General features: G+C 38.9%; 2 protein-coding genes across 11 annotated transcripts in view; both read right to left on the reverse strand.

The window, feature by feature from the left end:
• The window catches only part of ANKRD12 (ankyrin repeat domain 12), a 149,370-nt gene extending 127,966 nt beyond the window's left edge, over window positions 1-21,404 (reverse strand). For all 6 annotated transcript variants that reach the window (XR_008540718.2, XM_016933312.4, XM_016933309.4 and 3 more), the window contains exon 1: window positions 21,264-21,404. The gene's annotated coding sequence lies outside the window, so the exon portion shown is untranslated. The remainder of the gene's footprint in view (window positions 1-21,263) is intronic.
• A 2,482-nt stretch (window positions 21,405-23,886) lies between these two features.
• Window positions 23,887-26,987, reverse strand: part of NDUFV2 (NADH:ubiquinone oxidoreductase core subunit V2) — a 31,919-nt gene continuing 28,818 nt past the window's right edge. For 4 of the 5 annotated variants that reach the window (XR_010151840.1, XR_001711141.4, XM_016933185.4 and 1 more), the window contains one exon: window positions 23,887-24,042. Coding sequence is in view for 3 of the 5 variants with exons in the window: in XM_016933185.4 (XP_016788674.1) it covers window positions 23,949-24,042 (94 nt within the window). In the remaining 2 variants the exon portion in view is untranslated. The remainder of the gene's footprint in view (window positions 24,043-26,987) is intronic. The other variant, NM_001071786.1, reaches the window with a different exon arrangement.

The raw sequence follows: 26,987 nt of genomic DNA on the forward strand, positions 1-26,987 counted from the left end.
TATATACACACACACACACACACACACACATATACACACACACACACATACACACCCACACCCACCATAAAATTTACCATTTTAACTATATTTAAATACAGATGGTCCTCAGCTTACAATGGTTCGACTTACAATAATTGGACTTTATAAATGGTGCAAAAGTCATACGTACTCACTAGAAACAGTACTTTGATTTTTGAATTTTTATCTTTTCCTAGGCTATTGTTATGTGGTAGTATACTCTCTTGTGATGCTGGGCAGCTCCCAGTCAGCCACACGATGACAGGGGTAAACAACCACGAGATGATCAACACTTTATTATAAAATAGGCTTCATGTTATTTTGTTCAACCGTAGGCTACTGTAAGTATGCTGAGTACATTTACAGAGGCTAGTCTAAGCTATGATGTTCAGTAGACTAGGTGTATTAATGCATTTTTAACTTAACAGTATTTTCAACTATTGTTTAGTTGGGATGTAACGCCATCCTAAGTCTAGAAGCACGGTTCAGAGTTCTGTGGCACTGAGTAACATCCACACTGTCATGCAATCATCACTACCATCTATCTCTAGAACTTGATCATCTTCTGTAACTGAAACCCATTTAACAAGAAAACTCATTTCCCACTTTTCCCAGCTCCTGGTAATCACCATTCTTTCTGTCTCCATGAACCTACTCTAGGCACTTCGTGCAAGTGCAATCATATGATATTTTTCCTTTTGTGTGACTAGATTATTTCACTTAGCATACTGACTTCAAAGTTCTGACACATGCTGTAGCATGTGTCACAATTTTTTTTCAATGCTCTCTACACAGCCAATACTTTCCTTTTTAAAGCTGAGTAATATTCCATTTACGTATATACCACATTTTGCTGAGTGGATATTGGGCTGTTTCTACCTTCTGGCTATTGTGAATAATGCTGCTATAAACATGGGTAAACAATGCAAATACATTTTTGATGCCTGTAGTTTTCTTGATAAATCCTTCCTTTGCTTTTAGATATAAAGCTTCTCTAGCCAAAGATCAGAATACATTCAATCTTATTTCAACTACTTTTGATGTTTAACTCTTTTCATCCACTTACCTATAATGCCAATTTTTATTTTTAAACCACACTCTTACTCCTTTATATGTTAATAACTAAATCTCTTTTCAGGCTTTCTAGTCTGTTCCACCAATACTCTGTCTTTCCATTCTTGTATCAATACTGTATTGTTTTTATTGTACAGCTTTCTAATACTAATTTTACTCCCTCCTCACCGTTTTTCTTTTTCAAAATTATCTTAATTCTCACCAAATGAATTTCAGAATTAATTATGACAAGGTAAAAATGTTGGTATCTGGGACAAAAAAAATATAAAAATTAAACCATATAAGTATTAGGGGAAAAATCCTTGGATAGAGAAAGCCTTTCCAAAATGTGACATAAAAGTCAAAAGTCTTTTTCTTTTTTTTTTTTTTTTTTTTTTTGAGACAGAGTCTCACTCTGTTGCCCAGGCTGGAGTGCAGTGGCGTGATCTTGGCTCACCACAACCTCCACCTCCCCAGTTCAAGCGGCGATTCTCCTGCCTTAGCCTCTCAAGTAGCTGGGATTACAAGCATGCAATACCATGCCCAGCTAATTTTTGCATTTTTAGTAGAGATTCGGTTTCATCATGTTGGCCAGGCTGCTTTGGAATTCCTGGCCTCAAGTGATCCACCCACCTCAGCCTAAATAAAAATTTAAAATTTCTACAATGTAAACATCATAAACAGAAATCAGAAAACAAGTGAAAACATTTGCAACACATATGAAAAATAATAATCCAAGAGGTATAACAAATCAGTGAAAAACAGAAAAATTACAAAAAAATATCAGAAGACATGAACAAAGAACAAAAAACACAAAAGTAAACATACGGAAGTATGCAAACTCATTCACAGTTTTGAAACTATAAAATAATGACATGACTTCTCACTTAAAAGTCTGACCAAGATTAAAACTGTTGGCAAGGGTTCGGGAAAACCAGCATTTTAATCCACTGCTGATGGGGATAAAAATTGGGATATATTCTCCTTGGAGAGGTATTTGGCAGAAACCATAAAAATTTAAACGCACAGTCTTCTCTTCTAGTAATTCTACTTCTGGGATTATCCTACAGGTGTACTTACACAAATATGTAAAGATAATATAAAAACACATTCAAGGAAGTGTTACTAGTATGCCCAAAACACTGGAGGGGAAATCTACATATCCATTTATACCTGGTTAAACAAATTATGGCGCATTTTTATCCTGAAAATTATCTTCAAGCATTTATCCTTTGTGTTACAAACAACCCAATTATACTCTTTTAGTTACTTAAAAATGTACAATTAAATTATTTTTGACTATAGTCACTCTGCTGTGACAGCAAATACTAGGTCTTATTGATTCTTTCTACTTTTTGTACCCATTAACCCTCCCCACTTCTCCAAAAAGCAACTTTCTTATTTTTTTATCTCTTCTTTTCTGAAGAACTTGTAAATATTAGGGGTGCCTCAGCATTTTAGGCTAGGTCTATTTTTATTCACTAACCCATGGTACCTAAATGTGTGAAGTTAGAAAACCTAATCCAGTCTCATGGCTTTGAATACCACTAATAAGCCACTGATTTCCAACTCTATATTTCTAGTCCTAGACCTTCTCTAAAACCCCAGATTTGTGTATGTAAATACCCACTTGACATCTTCACATGGATATCTAATAGGCATAACCAAACCAAAAAGGACTACAGAGAACTCTTTTGTTAATCTTCTCTATTCCAATAAATGCCACCAACATCCATCCATCACTTAAGCCAGAAATTCAGAAATGCTGATTCCATCTCTAAAACATACCACAAATTAAATTCATGTCTTCCCATCTCACTTGCTACCATCCTAATCCAAGCCACCATCATCTCTTGAACAGACTATTGCAAACACTTCCCAAATGATCTTCCTGCTTACATTCTTGTCACCACCTCCACCTTATACACACCCCCATCTTCTACAGGCAGTAGCCAGAGTGTGTGTTGTTGTTGTTTTTTAAGAGACGAGTTTCACTATGTTGCCCAGGCTGGCCTTAAGCTCCTGGGCTCAAGCGATCTGCACACCTCGGTCACCCAAGCAGCTAGGAGTACAGGTGTGTGCTTCTGCACCTGACTTGGAGTAATCATTCATTCATTCATTTATTGAGACAGGATCTCGTTCTGTAGCTCAGACTGGAGTGCAGTGGCATGATCATGGCGCACTGCAGTCTCAAGTGATCAATCCTCCCACCTGAGCCTCCCAAGTAGCTGAGACTGCAGGCACATGTTACCACATCCATCTAATTTTTGTATTTTTTGTAGAGACAGGGTTTTGCCATGTTGCCAAGACTGGTCTTGAACTGCTGGGCTCAAGTCATCCTCCTGCCTCGGCCTCCCAAAGTGCTGGGGGATTACAGGCTTGAATCACTGTGCCCAGCCGCAGAGTAATCTTTTAAAACTAAAAATCAAATTATATCACCGCCCTGCTTGAACTTTTTCATTGGTTTCCCATTCAAACTAAACTATGTGTATACAAAGCAGAATTAATGGAAAAGACACATGAAGAATTTTCAAAACATTTAAAATCCTCTTAGAGCTAGAAGATTGATAACATGCAGAACTAAGTAGTTACAAAAAAGAACCAATACAGAGTATGAACATACATGGGTTGAAATAAAGAACTCTTCAGATTAGGTATATAATAGATAAGCCAAAGAATGAATTAGTGAGCTAGAAGAACAAGTAGAGAAGACAGTCCCGGAAGACATCAGGAAGGGATTAGAAAAAAACAAAATATTAAAAGTTAAGAGACATACAGAAACTAGAAGTGACAAAATCCATACAACAGAATTCCTGTAAAGAGAAGAAAAAGAAGAAAACAAAGTATTTGAAAAAAATGACCAATAATTTTTCCATAAAGAGAAGAAAATGGAGAAAACAAAATATTTGAAAAAATGACCAGTAATTTCCTCCAAATAAGAAAAGGTGAAAGAACTCAGATTAAATTGTCTGGAATACATCCTGGGACACACAGTAGGCTCCCGACAAATTCAATATTTGATAAATGAGTGAGTAAACATGAATCCAAGGGCCAAACCAGGAAAATGAACTATACACAGACACATTACAACGAAACTGAAAAAGACAAAGGATTTCAAAATGTTCTAGAGAGGAAAAGAAATCAAACTGCCAACAGAACTTACCCCAAAGTAACATCAGAGATAAGAAAACAATGTAGTAATATTCTCAAAATGTTAAAGGGAAACTATTTAAAACCAAAATCATTACTCAAACTAAGCTACTGGTGATACTAAGCTATCAGCTATACCTGAGGGTTAACGAAAAATATTTTCAGACATCAAATGGCTTTAGAAGGACATGTAAATACCCTGTTTGAAAATCTGCTTTTGAGTAGGCACTCAAATAATAGAAATAAATCTATGGGCTGGGTACAGTGGCTCACACCTGTAATTCCAACACTTTGGAAGGCTGAGGTAGGAGGACTGCTTGAGGTCAGGAGTTGGAGACCAGCCTGGGCAACATAGTGAGACCCGTCTCTACAAAAAAATTTTTTAAAAAAGAAATATATGAGGACATTATGTAACATATGGGAGTAAGAGTGAGTTTATAATCTAATAAGTCTATTTCATACAAAAAGAAAAAGGACAAATATGTAAAAGAATACCCCTATCAATCAACAAGGCTTTTGGGAAAGGGTAGGGGTCAAGGAGAGGGAAAAGGCCCACAGGAAAGTGAGAAAGCACTTAAAGGACTTATCTGGCTTAGAGGGAAAATATACATTAAAATTTAAAAACTGTAGAAAATGAATAGAAATATAGATCTCAATAAATCAAATGGATGCCTTTGAAAACAAATGAACATTCAATCTATGTGACAGAAGGCAGAAAAAAAATTTTTTAAGTGTGGTAAATAGAATGTAGATAACTTCCAATATATATGTTACTACAATAAATGAAACTCACTAATCAAGAGTCTGTAAAAGTGGATAAACAGAATCCAGCAATATACTTTAAAAAAAAAAAGCAGACCACTAAAGAAGACCAAAAACGGTGAAAATAAAAAGACAGGAAGAAGACATACCTGGAAATATAAACCCAGGCTGGTAGATGGCCTGTTTTTTAAGGACCTATTTATGAATAATTGAGAGTCCTCCTGGTCTGGACTTTTACTCAAAGAGCCCAGTCTCGGCTTTCTGCCATTCCTGGGCCAATGGATTCCACTACTACATTAAAGCTCACACACTAAAGGTATCTTTTTATTTTCCCTATAGGACAAAGCTTCAACTTCTGTTCTCTGTTATGACTGTGTTCTTTTTCATTTCAGGCACCTGCAGATTCCCCTTTCTTTAAATGTTTTATTTCTATCTAGCTTTTCCATATTTGAAAAAGAAGGGGGCATCTCCAGTCTACCCTTTTGTCCAGAAGTCCCTAAAACATGTACTTTAGATTAAATACAACTGAGAGCAAAGTCCAAATTATTTTTTTCTTTTTGTTTTTTAAGTATTGAGACCAGGTCTTGCTTTGCTGCCTAGGCTAACCACAAACTCATGGCCTCAAGTAATCCTCCTGCTTCGGCCTCTCAAAAGTGCTGGGATGACAGGCATGAACCAATGCACCTGGCCTAAATTACTTAATTTCATCATCTATACTATGAAATGATAAAGTTAAATAAAAAGGCTATGAGAAGTAACTAAAATTATACCTTAGCACAGACCCCAGTGCATATAAAATATTCAAATTTACCACCCACTTTGTATTCTACCTAGAGAAAGTAAAGAGAGAACTCTGAGCATGGAATGCAAGTTCCTAACTTTATTTCAGTTCCAGCTTCCACTGAGCTGCAGCCGCTTTCAGGGCAAAAACGCTTTCTTCGAAATTGATTTGAGAAAAAAAGACAACTAGCAAAGGACCATATCACAGTACACAATTTTGAATGGTCCTTAAGGGTCATTCAGTTAGGAAAGTGACCATCACTTTTTATGTAGTGTGATCTGGGAGCGTGAGGTCCAAGATTCTATTCTGAGATCTACCAAAGACTTTTTGGTTGACCTTCATCAGTTCTCAGTATTTCTGTTTCTTCTTGAAAGTAAAATTAAATTAGATGACATTTAAGATCCTCTCGTTCCAAAATTCTGCTTCTTAAATAAGAGGTTTAGAATGATTTCACTCCAAATTCTAGTATTTTTTCTATGAATGCAAAATGATACCTTAAATTATTAGATGTTTTCTGCTGTTTTCCTCACATGCAAAAAATAAACCATTAGACATAAACACTAAGTAATTCCTACTTAAACCGAACAAGCAGCTTAATTCCCTCACATTTTTAAAGTGGTTTTGAAAAAAATACTGGAAAAAGCCTCGAAACAAATAGTTGTGCTTCTGAGATATTAACTGGACTTCCCTCCCTGCCTTAGCTATTTAAGCCATTCAAGTGAGAATTCAGTCTATAAAAAGGGAACATGCTCTCTTTATCATATTTTCCTAAAGTAATAGTTAATTTTCACCACAATGTTTTCTGGCAGTTATTCCATAACATTTTCCCACAAAAAGCTCATGGTTGCATTCCAGATCAAGAAATTAGCATCATTGCTTGAAGGCAGCATGCTCGTTAAGAGTCATCACCACTCCCTAATCTCAAGTACCCAGGGACACAAACACTACGGAAGGCCGCAGGGTCCTCTGCATAGGAAAACCAGAGACCTTTGTTCACTTGTTTATCTGCTGACCCTCCCTCCACTATTGTCCTATGACCCTGCCAAATCCCCCTCTGTGAGAAACACCCAAGAATGATCAATAAAAATAAATAAATTTAAAAAAAAAAATTACTTAGGCCGGGCACGGTGACGCCTGTAATCCCAGCACTTTGGGAGGCTGAGGCTGGCGGATCACGAAGTCAGGAGTTTGAGACCAGCCTGACCAACATGGTGAAACCCTATCTCTACTAAAAAGTACAAAAATTAGCCAGGCATGGTGGTGCGTGCTTGTAATCCCAGCTATTCAGGAGGCTGAAGCAGGAGAATCACTTGAATTCAGGAGGCGGAGGCTGCAGCGAGCCGAGATGGTGCCCTGCACTACAGCCTGGGCAACAGAGCGAGACTCCGTCTCAAAAAAAAAAAAAAAAAAAAAAAAAAAAGAAATTAGCATCATTTTTTTTTTAAATCACAAAATTGGCTGGGCGCGATGGCTTACTACACCTGTAATCGAGCACTTTGGGAGGCCAAGGCAGGTGGATCACGAGGTCAAGAGATCGAGACCATCCTGGCTAATATGGTGAAACCCCGTCTCTACTGAAAATACAAAAAATTAGCCAGGTGTGGTGGCAGGTGCCTGTAGTCCCAGCTACTCGGGAGGCTGAGGCAGGAGAATGGCTTGAACCCGGGAGGCGGACCTTGCAGTGAGCCGAAATCACACCACTGCACTCCAGCCTGGGCAACAGGGCGAGACTCCATCTCAAAAAATAATAATAATAAATAAAAATAAATTTAAAAAAAATCACAAAATCACAAAATTTAACCACCAACAGCATGCAAAAGGATGAAGAAAAAAGTACAGGCATCTACAATCTTTTACAATAAACTGTCCTCAACAATGTCCTTAAAACAATGTTCTTAAAAGTCCTTAAGGAATTTTTATGGTCTATTTTATAAAGTTCTCTAAAGTTTTAACTTTAGAATGGAGATGTATTGCTTTTATCAGCAAAAAAAAATTCTTTTAAAATAATAACAGATCCATTTCTACTTGGTTTCCTCTGGAGTCCTACAGCGTTCTGGGTAGAACTCAAGAGGAAGTAATACATGAGATGGCAGGTAATGGAGTGCTTCAGACAGTGGTAGACGAAACGAGATAAAAGGTACTTACATATTTTCTAACTCTAAATCCAGAATAGGGAAAGAAGCAAAAGATTTAGGACACAAGCTCAATCCAGTAAACAAAGGATTCATTTTTTATTGGTGCTGCTAAATATTATACCTTTTGGGAATCTGAGCCTGAGAAAGAATTCAGAAGACTATACAAAATAAATACATTACAGGCCAGGCACGATGGTTCACTCCTGTATTCCCAGCACTTTGTGAGGCCGAGGCGAGAAGATCACCTGAGGTCAGGAGGTCGAGACCAGCCTGGCCAACATGGTGAAACCCCGTCTCTACCAAAAATACAAAAATTAGCCGGGCGTGGTGGGCGCATGCCTGTAGTCCCAGCTACTCAGGAGGCTGAAGCAGCAGAATGGCTTGAACCCAGGAGGTGGAGGTTGCAGTGAGTCCAGATTGCACCACTATACTCCAGCCTGGGTGACAGAGTGAGACTCCGTCTCAAATAAATAAATAAATAAATAAATAAATCATTACAAATAGTCGGTTTGCTTTAGCTATATGTCTATTATTACTTTCAAAATTCCACAAAGGTAAACCTACAGGATAGAGTTCTATTTAGATAGTCCAATTGCCTGAAATAATAAACAACCAGTATCTACTAATCCTAGCCAAATCTAGGTAAAATACATTAGAAGGAAATTAGGAAAGTAAAAAATAAGCACTATAAAACTTGGGTTCTAATTGTAACTTGAAATTTCTAGTAAACTCTTTGGCTTTCAGTTTCCTCATTTTAAAATGATGTCCATTCCAATTCTAAAATTCTACCATTCTTTATCTCCCCCATCGCTTTCCTTAATATAGATATCATGAAAAGTATGTTCAATAAACACTAGTCTAAATGAACTAATTCTCCTTAAAATGTCAAGAAAAATGAATTAAGTCTGTGATGTTAACTTATTTAAGTGTGGGTATTTCCTTTAGCTATCATATCCTAGTTTGCTCATGCAATTATTCTATCACTTAGCATTTATTAAACACTTACATGTCACATAATGGAACTAAGATGAACAAAACACAATCCTAGCCTGAAGGGAACTGACAGTTTTTAACAGAAAAAAGACAATTTAGTTACCATGCAGAATAATAAATGCTATGTAAGCAAGCACCCAATTTGGGTGCATGCGTATGGAGGTAGGGGTGGGGAATTTCAAGAAGAGGGAACACTAAAATAGAGTGTTGAGGATGACTCTAAGGCAGGTAGATATAGATGGGGCTGGTGTGGGAGGAGGATAAGCATATGCACAGGTGTACACACATGCCCACACACAAAAGCAGACCACAATGAAGGAACAACAAAAAACTGAAGCAGAGTGGAACAGAAAATGAGGCTGAAGAAAGCAGGAAGGGATCTCATCATGAAGCCCCTTGTCATTGTGTAGTCTGTTCTTTATGGTAACAAAAAAGGCTTCTAAAAAAGTAGTGACATAATTCGAGTAGTGTGTTCAGAAAGGTGCCCTTGGTGAAACTCTGGAAGATGGACTTAAGAGGAATTACCTAAGACACAAGGAGACCACTTAAAGCACAATGACCAGATTGTGGCGGGGGGAGGATCACAGGGGACAGGGGTGGAAGAGTAAATAAGAACAAGAAGCCTAGAATGAAACCTAAGTTTCTGGCTCCGGCAATAAATAAGTAAAATTGCTTTGGAAATAATTTAAGCAATTAGCATTTATCTGTTGTATTTATCTTCTAATAGTAATAAACAAACACCTCAAATTTTTAAAAAATAAAATTTTCATTACTTCATTAAATATTTACAAGACTTTAAAGAGATGTTTTTGACAACGTGAAACATCTGATTGTAAAGGATCACATTCTAACAATACATTTAGAGTTTGTAAATAAATATGGGCAGTTATATTTACAATTATCTATTTGCCTAGGGTATCTTATACATACATACATACGTGTGTGTGTATATATATATATTTTTCCCTCCCTCCAGAATTGTTAAGGTAGGTATATAAAATATTCATCTGCAATTGAGAGGGTTGGCACAGATGACTTCTAAAGGTCTGAGATTTTTTAAATGAGTTGCTGAGTTTACTGACCTTCTGGCCCTAACAGGTTCTAAATTGCTGCAACTTCCATAAACCAGTAGAGGGCTGCAACAGCTCAGAGAAAATGGTTAGCCAGCTTTACTTGCATTTCTGGCACTGGGAGCAGAAAATACTACCAATGTTGAAAAGTAGAATCTAATAGCCACTGTATTCACTTCACTGTCAATAGGGAAAAAGTTTACAGGTTCTAAAAGGATTCTAAAACCCTGAAAACTAGAAAAATTCATAATTAAGAATTCTGCCATCTCCTTTCTCTTCTAGCAAAATGGTAAACTGTTTGAAGGCCAAGTAAAATTTCACAGAGTAAGTACAGTGAAAAAGCCAATAAAAATGAGTTGGCAATTCACCACTTCCTTTTAGACCTATTGCTCCACACAACTGATCTTCCTAAAATAATTATTTTGTTTGGTTCCTCTCAAATCTATACTTTATTAGTTTTGTTCTGCATACAGTGAAATGTTGAAGTTTAGCTTTCACTAGATTTCTAGGTACATTTCTACTACATACATAAATCTTATTTTCAACTCCTCTAGTCACACTGCTCTCACTACTATATACGATGTGCAACAGACTTAAGATGGAAGAGGTCAGGCTTCACTGAATAGGTCACAGTTGAGATGAACAATGAATAAATAAAATGATTTAAATAGGTCTAGAGAAAAAGGAAAGTTCATCATGCTATTTTTTGTACCTTTTAAATTATCTAAAATATTCTAAATAAATTTTTTTGTGTTCTATTTTTGCCCCCTCTGCAGCCCCCCCACAAAAGACAGGCTATTGCAGCCAATCTTTGCAACATATTATAACAATTATAAATAAGGCTGGTGCTAATCTTAAGTATTGCTCACAGCTTAACCCCCAAAAGTGCCCTATCTCACTTTTACTGCTTTCTATAAAAATGACAGGCACATACTTTAGCCTTAAATGAAAGGATTTTTAACTACTTAAATAATCGATATAGTTTTAACAGTGGTACATAAGATAAGTGAGATTGGGATAGGTCATTAAGAAACCAGAATAGTTTACAATAATCACTGCTTCTGCAATATAAGCCTGAGATCCTAAAAAAAAAAAAACTACGTCCAAATTCTTGATGCAGTTGTGGAGAGCTGCAAGTTGTGTCCCTACAAGACAGCAATCCAAGTAATAAATAAAGTATTTCTAACTTACATACAACATCATTTCCACCCTGATCCAATAATATGATGGGTAATAACACTGCTCAAATTACAGATTAAAATTGTCACTTCCATGACTATACCAGGACTGAATTGTTTAGGCCTTTTAGTCTTGAACTGCTACGTTTTTCTTTATCCTGCTCACTCTCCAACACAAACCTACCTCTTATAATATACACTAGATTTCAGAACAACTGTATATTCCAGGGCATTCAAAGGAAAACACACTTTAAACTGGTTTAATGTAGCAGTATATGTCACTGGTAGCTCTTCTGACCAAAGTCACTTAGAATTATAAACTGTTTTCCCTGCCAAAGCATGTTGATGAGAAGGAGAAATATGGTAATGAGGGACCAGAACAGAGTAATTTCACTGTATTCTAATAGCTGAAAGAAAGTAATGTGAAAAGGCTGGTACTCTGAAAACTCCAACATCAATGCAAAAAAATAAGCGTGTATTTGGTTGGTTTTTAATTTTTTTTTTATTTTTATGGAGATGGAGTCTCACTATGTTGGCCAGGCTACTTTCAAACTCCTGGCCTCAAGCAATCCTCTCACCTCTGCCTCCCACAGTGATGGGATTGCAGGTGTGTGCCACTGTGCCCAGCCAAAACTCTTTTGTAGATGGAGTCTCACTATTTTGGCCCAGGCTGGGCTCAAACTCATGTTCCTCCCACCTCAACCTCCTGGAGTAGCTGGGATTACAGGCATGTGCCACTGTGCCAGGCTTGGTTTTATTTTTAAAATAGAACACTTTCTGACATATAACCACACAAATGTTTTTGAATCGGGGGAAAAAAAAGGCAAATGTCACTGATGGTGCAAATGTTAAGCAGGTTTACTAAAGGAATTACATTATAAAAAATAACCCCTAAAAAAGAAATTAAGGACTCTAAGAATCTAAGAGTTCTACAGCAAAAACTGAACCTACATTTCAGTGATTCTTGGCCTTTTTGAAGAGACCTATTTTAGTGCCTAAAACACACAGGTCCTTTTCCCTGAACTCACATTCACCAAAAAATCTACAACTTCAAAATATACACAGAACCTCTTCCTAATTATGCATCTTGGTTTTAGGTAATTACCTCTTCTTGCTAGATTTTAAGTTGCCCATAAACAGAGAATGCCTTCTTCAGATATGTGCTTACAATTGGGGTCTAAACCCTTAAGAACCTTTCTAAATAGTTACCTCCTATTTAAATTCTATACTTCTAGAATTACTTTCTAAGAAAATGTGTATTATATCATTTCCCACCTTGGAAATTAATTTTTATTAAGCCCCTCATCCTAGTAATTGTGGCTGTTCTCAACTGCTACCCACTTTTAGTCCCAGTTCATCCTGTTATGCCAGTCAGACCACCCTCTTGCCACTGGCACTGAAGTGATTCTCATTCATTCAATAAACATATGCTAACCATTTACAACGTGACGGAATAGAGAACAAGACAGAATGATTCGTGTCTTTACATGGCTTACCATGTTCCTTTCCACAGCAACTAGAAAGCAATTTGGATGATTAAGGAATAATACTATCCTCCTATGTGATTATGTGTGTATTTTGTTTCCTGAGTGTGAATTCTTAAAAAGACACATACTATAATATTGCCTTCACTTGTATCTTCCCGAATCCCTGCCTCAACAATGCTAGATGTAGTGCTGTACCTAGAGACATTCCTCTAAAAACTGTTAATTATGTAAATGTTTAAAACTTCACTACATCCAGAGTCTGGCATGGTGGCATATGCCTGCAATCCCAGCTACAAGACAGGCTGGGACAGGAGGATTCCTTGAGCCCAGAAGTTTGAGGCTGTAGTGAGCTATGATGACACCACTGCACTCCAGCCTGGGCAACAGAGCAAGAACCCATATCTAAAAATAAAACTAACAAAAACTTCATTATATCTATGATACTTGTTCATTGTGGTAAAACTGGAAAATTCAGAAATAAAAAGATAAAAATTGCAAATACTTTCAAATTCAAGAACCCATTACATTTTCAGACTGAATACTTCATGACTTTTCACTTTTTACTCCTTGTAAAAGTCCATAATCATAATTATGATATATTAGTATGATATACATATTAATATGTATACATATTTATTACATAATGTATTACATACATACAAATACATACATAATGATATGCAAATTACATATTTTCCCCTAAAGTTTCTAAATTTATCATTTTATCTTTTCTTTTAATATCATCATCTTTGAAGGTGCAGTTTTGAAAGGAAGCAATATAGTCACCATCACTTACTAGATATGTGTAACTTTAAATGATTTAACTTGAACCTTAGGTGCAAAATGGGAATAAGATAAACCTCGTTAAGATTTTTGCAAGTATATGTGGAGAACCTATAATCAACTATGGAGTAGTTGTAATTATACCTCTGCCAGTCTATTAGCACTTCATAATGAATATGACTCAAGTGTGAGACTACATGTTTCCCCTTATGCTCAAAAGATTCTGTTTTCTGCTACTCCCACCCTAACATCTGAGTATACAAAAGCTATAGGGAGGGGAAATTCTTAGACTAGGAGTGTGAATGGAATAATAAAAGAGCATAAAGAGTAATCACCCCAATAAGGTAGTAGTACTTTGGACAGAGCCTATTCTTCTGGGGTTTTTGAAGGGACAATGGTGCTATAAAACAATATTTGTAACATATAGAAGATTAATAATCACTAATATATAAAGATTATGCAAAAGGAGGTTGGAGAATTAATAACCTTTTTATTATAATCTTTAAACAATAGCATACAATAATTGCATGCTGTAAAACCCTAACAAAAATGTTAAAATATTATTTAAATTATTGATTGCTACTCCTGGAAGTTTTGAGTAAGAAAAAAAGAGAAAAATGGCCGCAGGATATGATGTGTCAAGTCACAGTAAAGAAAATGCAAATGATTATTTCCTCATGCATTAGCTAATGTAAAATGAAAGTGGTAATATAATTTTTAAGTTTAATAACACAAATATAGGTATGTAAGTATCTATGTAAGTATAGATTAATTTTCAATGGGGCTTTCCAAGAAAGAGCACTAGTGCCTGAAGGAAGAGGAAGAGCTTCAAAGGGTCAAAAAGGACAAAGGAAAGAATGAGTAAGCCAATCTGCTGTCAACCATTCTCGCTTACTTTCAATAACATGAGGACAAATAGAAACACACTAAAGAGGGTGGTGGTGGTGGTGGTGTTTGGTCATATTCAACTGCAGCTTAAAGAGAATGCTCCGCAGAGAGTGGTGGCTCACGCCTGTAATCCCAGCACTTTGGGAGGCCAAGGTGGGAGGATCACGAGGTCAGGAGTTCAAAACCAGCTTAGCCAACATAGTGAAACCCCATCTCTACTAAAAATGCAAAAAATTAGCCAGGCGTGGTGGCAGGCGCCTGTAATCCCAGCTCCTCGGGAAGCTGGGGCAGGAGAATCGCTTGAAACCAGGAGGCGGAGGTTGCAGTACGCCAAGATCATGCCTTTACACTCCAGCCTGGGCAACAGTGTGAAACTCCGTCTTAAAAAAAAAAAAAAAAAAAAAAAGAATGCTCTTCACTCCTGAGATGTTTTTACAAATCCTGGAAGATAAGCATAATTTCTGAAGGCTCAATAACCACTACTGGATGATCACGTCAACTATAAATATATTAGTGAATTGGACTGATCTTAATCAAGAAAAAATTTCTCAAAGTAACAGACTTAACATTTTTATAACTTATAAATTTCAACTTAAGTTCTTGAGTAAAAAAGACCCAGTTAGAGATATTCTGGCAACAACTTTTTGAAGTGTTTTCTTAACTCGATATTTAAGATGTCTACACTTACATGTAACATACATGAAAGTATCTAATAGTATCTAGCGTACAGAAGCTCAATAGAAGTTCTTTTCCTTGATTACCAAGTAACTTCCAAGTAGTGAGAATTAAACTCTGGTAGAAAGGATTTATTTTAACTCAGAGGTTCCAAGACTACTATAGAACACTGGAATGCAAGCCAAGGCTTTATTCCTAGTTACAATATTCTTGTGCAAATTATGGTAGGAAATGTGTTATGAAATTTTAATTTTCTTATCTAATTGTCTTTATCATCATTAACCATTACAACTAATTTTTTTTTTTGGAGACAGTATCACTCTGTCTCCCAGGCTGGAGTGCAGTGGCTCAATTTTGGCTCACTGCAACCTCCACCTCCTGGGTTCAAGCAATTCTCCTGCCTCAGCCTCCCAAGTAGCTGGGATTACAGGGGTGCGCCACCACGCCCAGCTAATTTTTTGTATTTTTTAGTAGAGAGGGGGTTTCACCATGTTAGTCAGGCTGGTCTCAAACTCCTGACCTCAGGTGATCTGCCGGCCTCAGCCTCCCAAAGTGCTGGGATTACAGGAGTGACCTACTGCACCTGGCCCATTACCACTAATTATTAAAGCTGTATAAGGAATGTTTTTAATGTTTACCTCTACTCTGTTTCAGAACGGGTAAACAGAATAGAAAGTTGTGTACAATATGAATTTGGTGGGAGAAAATAGAAGTGCATGTCTCTCCTTTCTCTTCCTTTAGGTTTGCTAATGCTTCTCTTTCATGAGTGAGTTTCAAAGGAATCTAACATTACTCCAGATACTTTTAACCTGGATTCAATCCATGGCTCAGTATCATCAGATTAGCTGACAATCCTTGTTTTGCCTACTGAGCTGTGAGGTTCAAAAGAGAATCAGATGTAAAAAGCACTGTGTGAACTACAAAGCACTGTAATTTTTAAGTTACTATTTTTCTTTTGAGAGTCAATATAGCTATTTCTAGGCAGAAAAGAGAGCCACAAATGGTTTTTGTTCTCTATTAGAAGTCAGAATGCTGACAAAACTCCTATGTAGGAGTAACAATCTGAAATCTGAGAAGCTATAGAGTTCTATTGTAACTCTTTGCTATTGTTACAATAACAGACTATATAGCAAGGTAAGGTGGCTAAGACCTGTAATCCCAGCTACTAGGGAGGGTGAAGCAGGAGGACTGTTTGAGGTCAGGAGTTCAAGACCAAGACCAGTCTGAGCAACATAGTGAGACCTTGGCTGTAAAACAAAACAAAACAAAAACAAACAAACAAAAAACCCACTATTTATTTTAAAAGGTTAACAATTCCCCAATCTATGCATATTATTAGAGATTATTAATCTTAATTGTCAAAATAAGATAGTTAACAGACATAAGGTAGTTAAAAATGTACTTATTGCTAACATTTGTGTTATTTTTTCCGAGTTATGGCCTGAATACACACTGAAAACCAGAAAGGTAAACTATTACATATTTTGAAACAATTTTAGCCCAATAAACAGATGTTAAGGAATTGGCCAAAGATGACACAATTTTTAAATTTTTAGAATTTTTTTTAAAGCCAAAGAAAAAGAAATGACTTCCACCCTGTAACTTTCAGCTTCATAATCTACCTCCTTTAAGTTGGAAGCATCTCCATGTTACAACTGAATTTTCTAAGGACTTATGTTTGAATTTAAGTTTCTTACAATTTTGGAGGATCGCACTAATCAGAAAACCTGGTCTTGGATACTGTTTTCTAAGCTGGACAAACTCAGCAAATTTTCTATTGCTGGATCTATTCCCTCATGAAAGTCCTAAATGAGTTTGGTTAGCTTTTTCTTCAGTCACTGTGATGAAAGAATGTCTCTTTAGAAGAATGATATCAATAGCAAAGTGGAATTTGTTAGGATAGCCTCATATTATATGAACAACCATGGCCCTTTCTGTATCTGGTAAGAATAATGTGCTCTGACAACTAATATAAAACCACCACCACCACCACAGCAACAAGTATATCAGCATCTCATAAAAAGGGTTGCTGGCCTATGTTCTATGATTCCCATAAGGTACTTCTTTTCTTTTTTGACCACCCAGAAGGTAGAATAGCTGGCCCCCAAACATTTTTCATGAAATCTGAAATTTAAGAATCCCCGCCTTCAAACTCTTCGAAAACCAACACTCTTAATTAGAGGCAGAGAAATGGTTAATAAAACAGGATAATGAAATCTATTATTTAGTGTGTAAAATCTATACATCACATAACTGTTCACAGCCTCAGTTTCCTCTCCGTTTTACAAGGTTATTATGAAAATTACCTGAAATGTTTCACTTAAAACACAAATTTGCATATTCTAAGTGTTCAGCAAATATTATCTATGATTATTAGTACCTTTATTTTCAAGACTATAAAAACTCCGATAATCTATGTAATACTACAATACTGAGGTTGGTTTCCAGGATTATCAATTGAAAGCACTAAGAGGTTTCAAACTTAACAGCAAAGGCAAACAAAAACTGTTTTAACATTTCTGAATATTTCAGATATACCAGATAACCTTAACACGAACTATTCAAAGCTGAGTTTTTAAAGGAAATCATCTCCTCCTTTTGCGTACCTGAAAACTAGCAAGAGTCAAATAAATTAACATTGCTACTAAGATTACTTTCACTATTACTTTTAAAAAGCCACTGTCTGTTACAGAAACAGATTATGAATGCATGAGTATACACGAGAATATTTTCAAAGGCTAAAGAAACTTCATATTTTCCAGGGAAAGTCAGACTAATAACTGCAATATTTAAAATGTTCATAAGCAGCTTAACTAAGGTTAGAACTAAGTGGGGATCAGAAAATGTATCTACAGGAGTTATAATCTGTAAAACAGCAGAAGATGAAAACAATAAAGGTAGGGCTACGCAAAAATCCAGGGATCTAAACACCTTGTACGCAAAAATCCAGGGATCTAAACACCTTGTTACACTTTAAGAATTATATTTTCTTTAAAAATAACATCACCACGTTGTATAGAAGTTTACAGTGTACAATGTGCTTTCTAAAGTATTCTCATTTGTTCCACATGAAAACATTAAATTATGCAGGAAAATTACTTTTGCAGGTTAAGAAGACAAGGTTATTATTTTTGTATTTTTAAAGTTGCAGCTGATAGAAGGCAAGGTTCTGAAAGTTAATGCAATATGTCAAAAACCACTGTTAGGAAGTGAGGAAGTGATAAATCAAGAATTTAAACCCAGGCCTTCTCACTTATATTTCAATGTTCTTTCCACAACTCCGTAAAACTTCTAAAGAAGGAAGCAAATCAGCATCTTCACAGAAAGAAACCTCTCGGCCAAACCACAGACTAGTTTTTAACTAGCTGCAGACTAGCTTTAAGTCTTTTCACCTTTATTTTCTCATGTGTAAAAATAAAGGAAATGAATAAAGAAAATCAGAGGTCCCTTCCTGTTCCAAGGATAAATCTCAACACTGCACCCTTTACAAGGCACAGGCATCTTACAAATACATGTTTTTAGCAACAAATTCCAAGTCAGAAAGCAGTGTCAATAGCTCTTAAGCAACCTACAGCAATTATTAGACAAATTCTTCACGCCCATCTGATACACGTTACTTTAACATGACTAAGTCTATATACAGAGAGCAGTAGAAACCTCTTATGAACTATGATGGAAATGATTCCATTAACCATCCTCTTTTTGGACTGAAATAATGCTCCTAAAACGTAAGAATGGTTTAAAGAAAAGTTTACGTGTCAGCTAATAGCAAGAAATCAAAATGATATTTTAAAAATCACTTATTTTTTTTAAGAATAAAAATCTCTTCTCCAACGAAGTGTTTTCCAAATATCCTACCATTTCTCCAATCTACTTCAAAAGAGTATCAGTCATGGTTTTCAACTTCTATAGGGGAAAAAGTAATATCGACAGCTTGATAAAAGCATCTTCCTTTTAAACTCATTCTACCAGCTGGACACTAGTCTGCAAATAAAATTCAGGCTTTTTTCCCCCTTGGGTATTAACAAACCAGTGTAAGTCTGCACAATGTATTTTCAGCTAAATTCTTTCCTCGTCTGAATATTTTTGTTCTCTTCACTCCTCCTCAAATATTCTTCATGGAATACACACCCAGAGATTTCCACTTTCCCAGTTCTGCGTAGTTCATAAAACTATTCCGATAACTAATTCTTACCAACTACTATGAAAACTATGAGATTATGAAAACTATACAAGATTAAGAACATTAAAAGGATCCTACATAAGTACACTTAACACTCATTTTCCTTCCATTTTAACACCTCATCTGTCTCTAAACTAAAACACATAACGAGTTAAACTTGACCTTAGCCAAGATGCCTGTAGAGCTTCAGAAATTTATTCAGTGCCTGTATCAAATATAAAAGATCCTTAAGTAGTAAAACTTTTCTCCCCTTGTCTATAATCTCCAGGGGTAAACATTTCAAATTTTTAAAGGCTCCTGCTTTTAACCCAAATTAAAGATTTTTCTCAACAAGACTGTTAATATAACGACTTCATCTTACACGGTGGACACTATCTCATTTTGCTTTTAAGCCACTTGGCACCAATAGAGCATATGTTCTGCCAGTTCTGAGCTAATCTCCAGGAAAGGCTTTGTATAACGATTAAAGAAACTCAGATCAGTGCCCAAGATTTTTAACGGCCTACTTGAGCATATGTTTTTTTGTTTGTTTGTTTGTTTGTTTTGGTATGTTTTTGCAACGGAGTTTCGCTCTTGTGGCCCAGGCTGGAGTGCAGTGGCACGATCTCGGCTCACTGCAACCTCTGCCGCCCGGGTTCAAGCGATTCCCCTGCCTCAGCTTCCCAAGTAGCTGGGATTACAGACATGCGCCACCACGCCTGGCTAATTTTGTATATTTAGTAGAGACGGGGGTTTCACTATATTGGTCAGGCTGGTCTCGAACTCCTGACCTCAGGTGATCTACCCACCTCTGCCTCCCAAAGTGCTGGGATTATAGGCATGAGCCACCGCGCCCGGCTGTGCATATGTTTTTAATACACAGTTAATTTACGATAAAATAGCTATTTCACTAGCCTTTCTTTATAATTTACATAAACCATTCTAAAATGAAAACGAAATACATGACTGAAGATGCAGGCTCATTTCAACTTTAGGATTAGAGGTAATTCCGAACCATTACATACACAGCACTGGATCTGCAACACACTTCACCTTAGTTCGCAGTTTAACCACGGGTGTCCAGTGGAAATTACAATCCCGGTGACTACACTGCTTTAAATGTTTCCTAAGGTTTCAACGAGTGCAACAGTAACTTCCTATCCCAGACAGCGTCTTACTGTTATTACTAAAACAGCTGTCAGCTAAGCTTCGCATACCTCTTTGTACAACCGTTTATTCAACGCTTTGGGATCTGTAAGGATGCGTCATTCCACATCACTCCTCAAAACGAGATCTAAGAACCTGACGTGCTCCAGGGGTCTTGAAGCATCACAAGTGGGCACTTGAAAAACGATGACGGGAACTGCCTGTCCAATGCGGCAAGGTTATTTTACACTGGCATTTAAGACAGAACTGTAGAGTGGCTGCTCTTTCCCCGGACACTACTAAAGCAGCAATTTCCCCTTCTTGCTTTCATCCACCTCTCCCAGGACCCGGGTACCTCCGACGCTCCCGGCCCGAGCGGCCGCGGCAGACTCCCCGGCGTCGGCGCACGCTCGGCGGCTGGCGGCGGGAACGCGCGGCGGGCCGGGCGCGCCCCCGCCCCCGCGGATCCGACCGCCGCACGCCAGCGGCGCCCTCTCGGCCGCGCACACTCACACTCGCACGCACACGCTCCTCCGGCCCCGCCATGTTCCGGGAGGCGGCGGCAGCCCAGCCCCGCCAGCCGCGGTGAGGGGCGCCCGCGACGAGGCCACCTCGCGGCCCTCCGCCCGGCCCCCGCCCCGCCCCGCGCGGCGCCCCCGCCCAGTTGGCGGCTCCCACCTGCGCCGCGGCTCCTCGCGACGCCGGGAGGGGCGGCGGCGGGCGGGGCCCCGGCGGACCCGCGCCGGGGGGCACTAACGGCCTGTCACTGTCAGGCGAGCTACGGCTCGGGCCAGGCTGGGCGGGCGGCGCGTCGGGACCGGGTGGGGCGGGCAGGGCGCGTCCCCTACCTTGCTCTGGGGAGGGGGAACGGGAGCAGCGCAGAACTGAGGGGATCTCCTCCCTGGCGCCGGGGACAGGCTCGAAACCGCGCCCCTCCTTCCTCCTTTCCTGTCGCCACGCCCCCCTCACCCGTACGGACCCGAGGCAAGGCCGGCGCAGGAGGCTTCACCCCCGGAACGAGTGCTTCGGCGTAGCCGTCGCTGTCGTTGTCTTCGTCGCCGCTGCAGCCGCCTGTAAAGCCGCCGGAGCCGGGCTTGAAAACATCTCCGGTCTCGGTCCGTCTCTCACCACAGCCTCCTCGCTCCCAAGACAGCGTCGCCCCGCGATTGGCTGCGACGCGAGCACGTGACACCCGCGGACACGTGACTACCGCGGGCACGGGACGGGCGGCGTGACCGCCCCGCCCCCCGGCGCCCGCCCCTCCTGCTGCTCAGCCAGGCTCCGCGAGCCGCAGGGCGGGGAAGCGGGACGTACCAAGCGGCAGGCGGCGGAGGGGTGCGGGCCGGAACTCCGCCCTTCGTGCTGGTCGGTCTCCACGCCCCACTCGGACTAGTGTCACCGCCTCCCCGCCGCAGACACTATCCGACAAAGGAGGGGGAATCAAAGGCTGGGCGAAGAGGCAGGGCAGGCGCCCGTGACGCTGCTGGGCAAGCGGGCTCTGCAGTAGCATTTGTGGCGACCGTGGCAGTGGCTGTGACTGGAAGCTTCTGGAAATGGCGGCGATGAGGACCCCCACATAGGGTATTCACCTGTTATTTTTACACGGGGTGGGTGGACGAGCGTGATCCAACTCAGGCAAAATGACGCTGCGACCGCAGCCCGAGGACTAGGCGAAGTTCCCCCGCTAAGCCGGCGGCGGCCGTCTAGCCCCACACCAGGCCGGAGAAGCTGCAGCTACGCCCAGAGCCCGCGGCCCCCCGCCTCAGGTGGGGCCCTGGGCCCCGCCCCGAAAGCGCGATAGCGTGCACCTACCCTGGGACCAGGGGGTCTAGAGCGCGTCCCCTCCCAGCCACGCCTTCCAGTGGCCTTTTTAAAGAGGAATTCAGTGCATCCTCCCACACGTAGTGTTGGGGATTTGAGAGGGAGCTGCTCAGGTACTAGGAAGGATGCCGGAGGAAAATTGACCGTCGCAGCGTGGCAGCAGCGTGTACTCACTCCCTTCTGGGCGCGTTATTTACGTAGAGGTTAATCTGCAGCAACAGCGTCTGTTTATGACTTAGTGCATGCAGTTACAAGTTTATGTTACACTGTTCTTTAACGTCTTGATGAACTGAGGGTTCAGGTGTGATCACAGCAGATGAAGTGACATTCAGACCTGACAGGGAAGGCGAGGTCCCATCAAATTACTATATAAAGCATAAACCTGCATTAAAGATCAGGAGTTTTTCCTTTCCTGGGTTCCTGATTTCTCCTACCTACAAATCTTTAGGGTCAACAAGACTAGAAAAAGAGCACCTTATGGCTAGAGGTGGAATAGTGTTACATTTAACTTGGTTATTTATGATGTGAAATACAAAGAAAAAAACAGTCGCCTATGAGAAAGTCAGGAGAGCTCCAGGGTAGGACATTTTCATTGTTACTTTTTTGTGCCACTTGGAAAATTAACTGTTGTTTACCTTCTCTCAATTAAAAAAAAAAATCTTAAAGATATACTTAAAAATAATCGTTATAGCCGAGCGCAGTGGCTCACGCCTGTAATCCCAGCAATTTGGGAGGCTCAGGCGGGCAGATGGCTTGAGCCCAGGAGTTTGAGACCAGCCAGGGCAACATAGTAAGACCCTGTCTCTAAAAAAATATATGAAAATTAACCAGGCTGGTGGCGCCTGCCTGTGCTCCCAGCTGCTCAGGAGGCTGAGGCCAGGGTATTGCAGTGAACCAATATCACACCACTGCACTCCAGCCTGGGGACACAGCCTGTCTCAAAAAAAAAAGCATAATTACTAGTGAATAGTCTGTTTCAAGTACAGGTGACTTTGAGAAATCGAGGATTAGATTAATATAAATTATTCATGCATTAAAGCTGGCTAATGCAAAACTAATGTACTACAGCTAATTTCTTAAATACACAAAAGGGTTTATCCTTTTTTCTAAGTTGTAATATCCATACCACTGCAGAGTACATAATCATACTTCCAATCCCTTCACCCAATTATTTTTTGTATACTTGCAGCGTCAGAATAGCTAAGGATAATGTCAAGTGTTTTGGACCTTTCTTTTTTAAAAATGGTAATGCTTAAGCTGGGCGTGGTGGCTCACGCCTGTAATGCTTGCAGTGAGCCGAGATCCCACCACTGCACTCCAGCTTGGGAGACAGCGAGACTCCGTCTCAAAAAAAAAAAAAAAAAGTAGGGCTTCTAGAGACAACTACCATATCCTCCTTAAACCTACAGTGTGCTTGACGTCTTACCAGTTGGAAATACAGTAACAATTATGTGTTTTAAATAATGTTTAAAGGGAGCACTGACAAAGTTTATAGAAAGATCATGTTAACTTAAAACTTGGCTGTGGCTAAAGATGGGAAAGCAAAACATTTGTAATTTAACCAAATTTTTACTTCACAGTAACCTGATCTTGATAAAAGCGATCTGGAAATTGAAAATGGGTGACACTAGAGTAACTATTAACTAGATTATGTAATGATGTCTTCACAGCCATAGATAGAAGACTTTAAAATGGTCCTCTGTCATTATGACATAATACTTAGAGCTGCAAGTTGCTACGGTTAGCATGAGGATGTACACAGAGCAGAATAAACAAATAAGTTTACGTAGACTGGAAGTCCATATTTTATTTCTCTAGTGACATATTTACAGTTCAATATAAATTAAAGGCCTGCTTGTACACCAAATCCAGGTCCCTTGGGTGGTTCAGTCAAAGAGGTAAGACCTCCAGCTGGCTCACAAGAGAAGCGTCCACTCCTGAAATGAAAAGTAATATTAAACTATTAATGATTAACATTTGTAAATTTTTACTTAAATTGTATGGTTACCTCACAAGAGCCCAGTTAAGTAACTATTTTTACCCTAAGAACTAGCATAGATTATTTAATTCAAACATTTCAACTGATGCAAGATTTTCTCTTCCTAAATTTAAATATGGAAAAACATCAGACTTCACCATAAACATAAAAAATACAAAAGTAGCCCTAATAATAGTTCCTATTTACTGAGCAGTAGGCATACACTAGCTCATTGAATCCTTACAATGCCACAAGACAAGTGATACTGGCTTTATTTTACAGTTAGAGAAACCAAATTTGGGAGATTCAGCATCTACCCAAGAATCAGAGCAAAGAACTACGGCAAAAATACCCAACCCCAGAGAACATTTTTAAAAACCATGTTTTAATAAACTAGAGCACTGTATTTCTTTTTAGAGTTGAATTTTATTTAGATCAAGATCCACAGTCACAGTGAATAGAGGGAATACACACACTTATACATTGTATTTGGAAATAGAAACTGGATTCCTTGAGGAAATATGATTTGGGACAATGTCCCTTAGAAGCAGCGAAGTCAAAATCAGTTTGTATTTATGTATTATAAAGACTATATTAGTAGTAGTAATTTTCTGAAAAAAGTTTCCAAACCAGGATGGCCATAGCAGCCACAAAAGGAAGCAAACAAGAACAAGTCCTGATGGAGCAATTTATGAAGACAGGCAGCATAGAGGAAGAAGAACCTGTCTGTCAACCCCACACACGCTTTCCCAGGTAATTGCTCACCTCTGCCCTGTCTGACCTCTGTTTCTAGAGCCCAGCTCAGACTTACTGTATGTCACCCCTCCACCACTATTCCCTGGCTTTGCTAATTTACCTGTTCCTGCCACAGATTTACCTAAAGAAAAAACTTGTTCAGTTTATATCTTTTCAACCCCCTCTGGCTTTGCCCTTCACATTGTGTCATCAATCCTTTAAGTCTGTTCTTTAGAGCCCTAGGGAATCATTTTTTATTGGAGCCAGGAAAGTGACACCACATAAGATCTTTCAAGATGTCACAGCATATAATACAAGTTACTAAGTAATGAACAATTATCTACAAAGTCAGAAATTAGTTAATATCTTTGGATTATAGGTCTTGTTCACTACAAAAACAGATCAAAAAGCAGTCATTGTATACTGTAAGAGCCTGAAACTTGTAGAGTAAGCAGCAAAATGATACTTAACTTTAAAAAAAAGACAACAGTATTATATTTTGCAATTTTTAAATTTATTTATTATTTTTGAGACAGGGTCCCACTTTGTCACCCAGGCTGGGATGCAGTGATGCGATAATGGCTCACTGCAGTCTTAACCTCCCAGGCTCAGGTGCTTCTGTCACCTCAGCCTCCCACGTAGCTGGGATTACAGGTGTGCGTCACCATGCCTGGCTAATTTTTGTATTTTTCGTAGAGACAAGACCTCACCATGTTGCCCTGGCTGGTCTTGAATTTGTGGGCTCAAACAATCTGTCCGCCTCAACCTCCCAAAGTGCTGGGATTACAGGTGAGCCACTGTGCCCGGCCTGTAATTTTTTATGTTACCTATTGATAGGCACCACTGCTGCTCTTTAAATGTCAATGAAATTATTTTGGAGAAACTTTCTTCACCTTTACTAGGTTTCTTCTTACGGTTTAAGCTCAGCTACCTCTTCTTTTCTGCCTAAAACTTTTCTCTTGATCAAATATCAGAATGGAATATGATTTAAAAGTTTCATTTTAGACGTCTCCTGAAAGCTGAGCATTTGGTATCTTAAAGCCTCTTACCAGTTTGGATAGATATGGATCTTCCAAAATTAATAAGCTCCTTAATATCGACACTGTTTATCAACACAAAGGATCAATTTAGGAAGATTATAAAAACTGAAGTTTCCGGAACAATAAATGGGAGAATTAATCGTAAGTACTTCCTGAGTTCTTCACAGGATTATAGAATTTTATATATGGAAGTAATTTTAAAAATAATCTGGTCTAGAGTTTCCTAAAGTTTGTTCCATAAAATTACAATCCCATGGCATTGTATAGAAAAACGGGAGTCCCAGTGATCCAGTATGTCTGGCTGTAAACCTCCCTTCCTCGCCATTCACACAGTGTACCTTAAAATACTACAAAGGCTACAAAAATCCTCCAATAAAGCCTATAATTTTGTTTAATCTACTAAAAATGTAACCCCCCCTTTCATCTGTAAACATGCCTCAGAACACTCAAGAGGCAGTGAGCTAGCCCTATCCACTCACCTGACAGCCACAATTTACACTAGTGTTTTTCACTTACTAAACAAAAAATGATTTTCCTGATATCTCATGCTTAAAATGCCATCTAATAATTACATCTTCACTAAAATTTAAAAAGTATGGTTCGTCAGTCATTCCAACACTATACGTATGTGTACCATTTTAACTTATTTGCTTTCTAGAAAACTTGGCCTTTCTGTAAACTTTCATGGCTTAAAGTACTTTATATAGACAAATTACTTTATAAAAGTTTAGTGCTTATCTTTTTACTATTGCTGAGATATATCCAGCACTGTCCCTACTTTTAGTATAAAAAACCAAAAGTGATGTTATTGTCTAGAGTCATCTACCAACCGCATTGGAACTGTAGCCTAGCTCTAAATATGAAGAATTAAAATTGGATTTAAAATGAGTTATAAACTAATCCACACTAAAATATTTCTACCTATTAGTAACCTGAAAACAAGTTTAGAATTTTTCAATACTTTAAATTCACTGAAAATAAGAACAATCTCAGCACAAAAATATTTAGTAATGTCAAGATTAAGAGACTACAGCTGACCCTGGAACAACACAGGTTTGAACTGCATGGGTTCACTTGTACGTGGATTTTCTTCAGCCTCTGCCACCTCTGAGACAGCAAGGCTAACCCC

The sequence above is a fragment of the Pan troglodytes genome, chromosome 17 (assembly GCF_028858775.2).
Source record: "Pan troglodytes isolate AG18354 chromosome 17, NHGRI_mPanTro3-v2.0_pri, whole genome shotgun sequence".
Lineage (NCBI taxonomy): Eukaryota > Metazoa > Chordata > Mammalia > Primates > Hominidae > Pan > Pan troglodytes.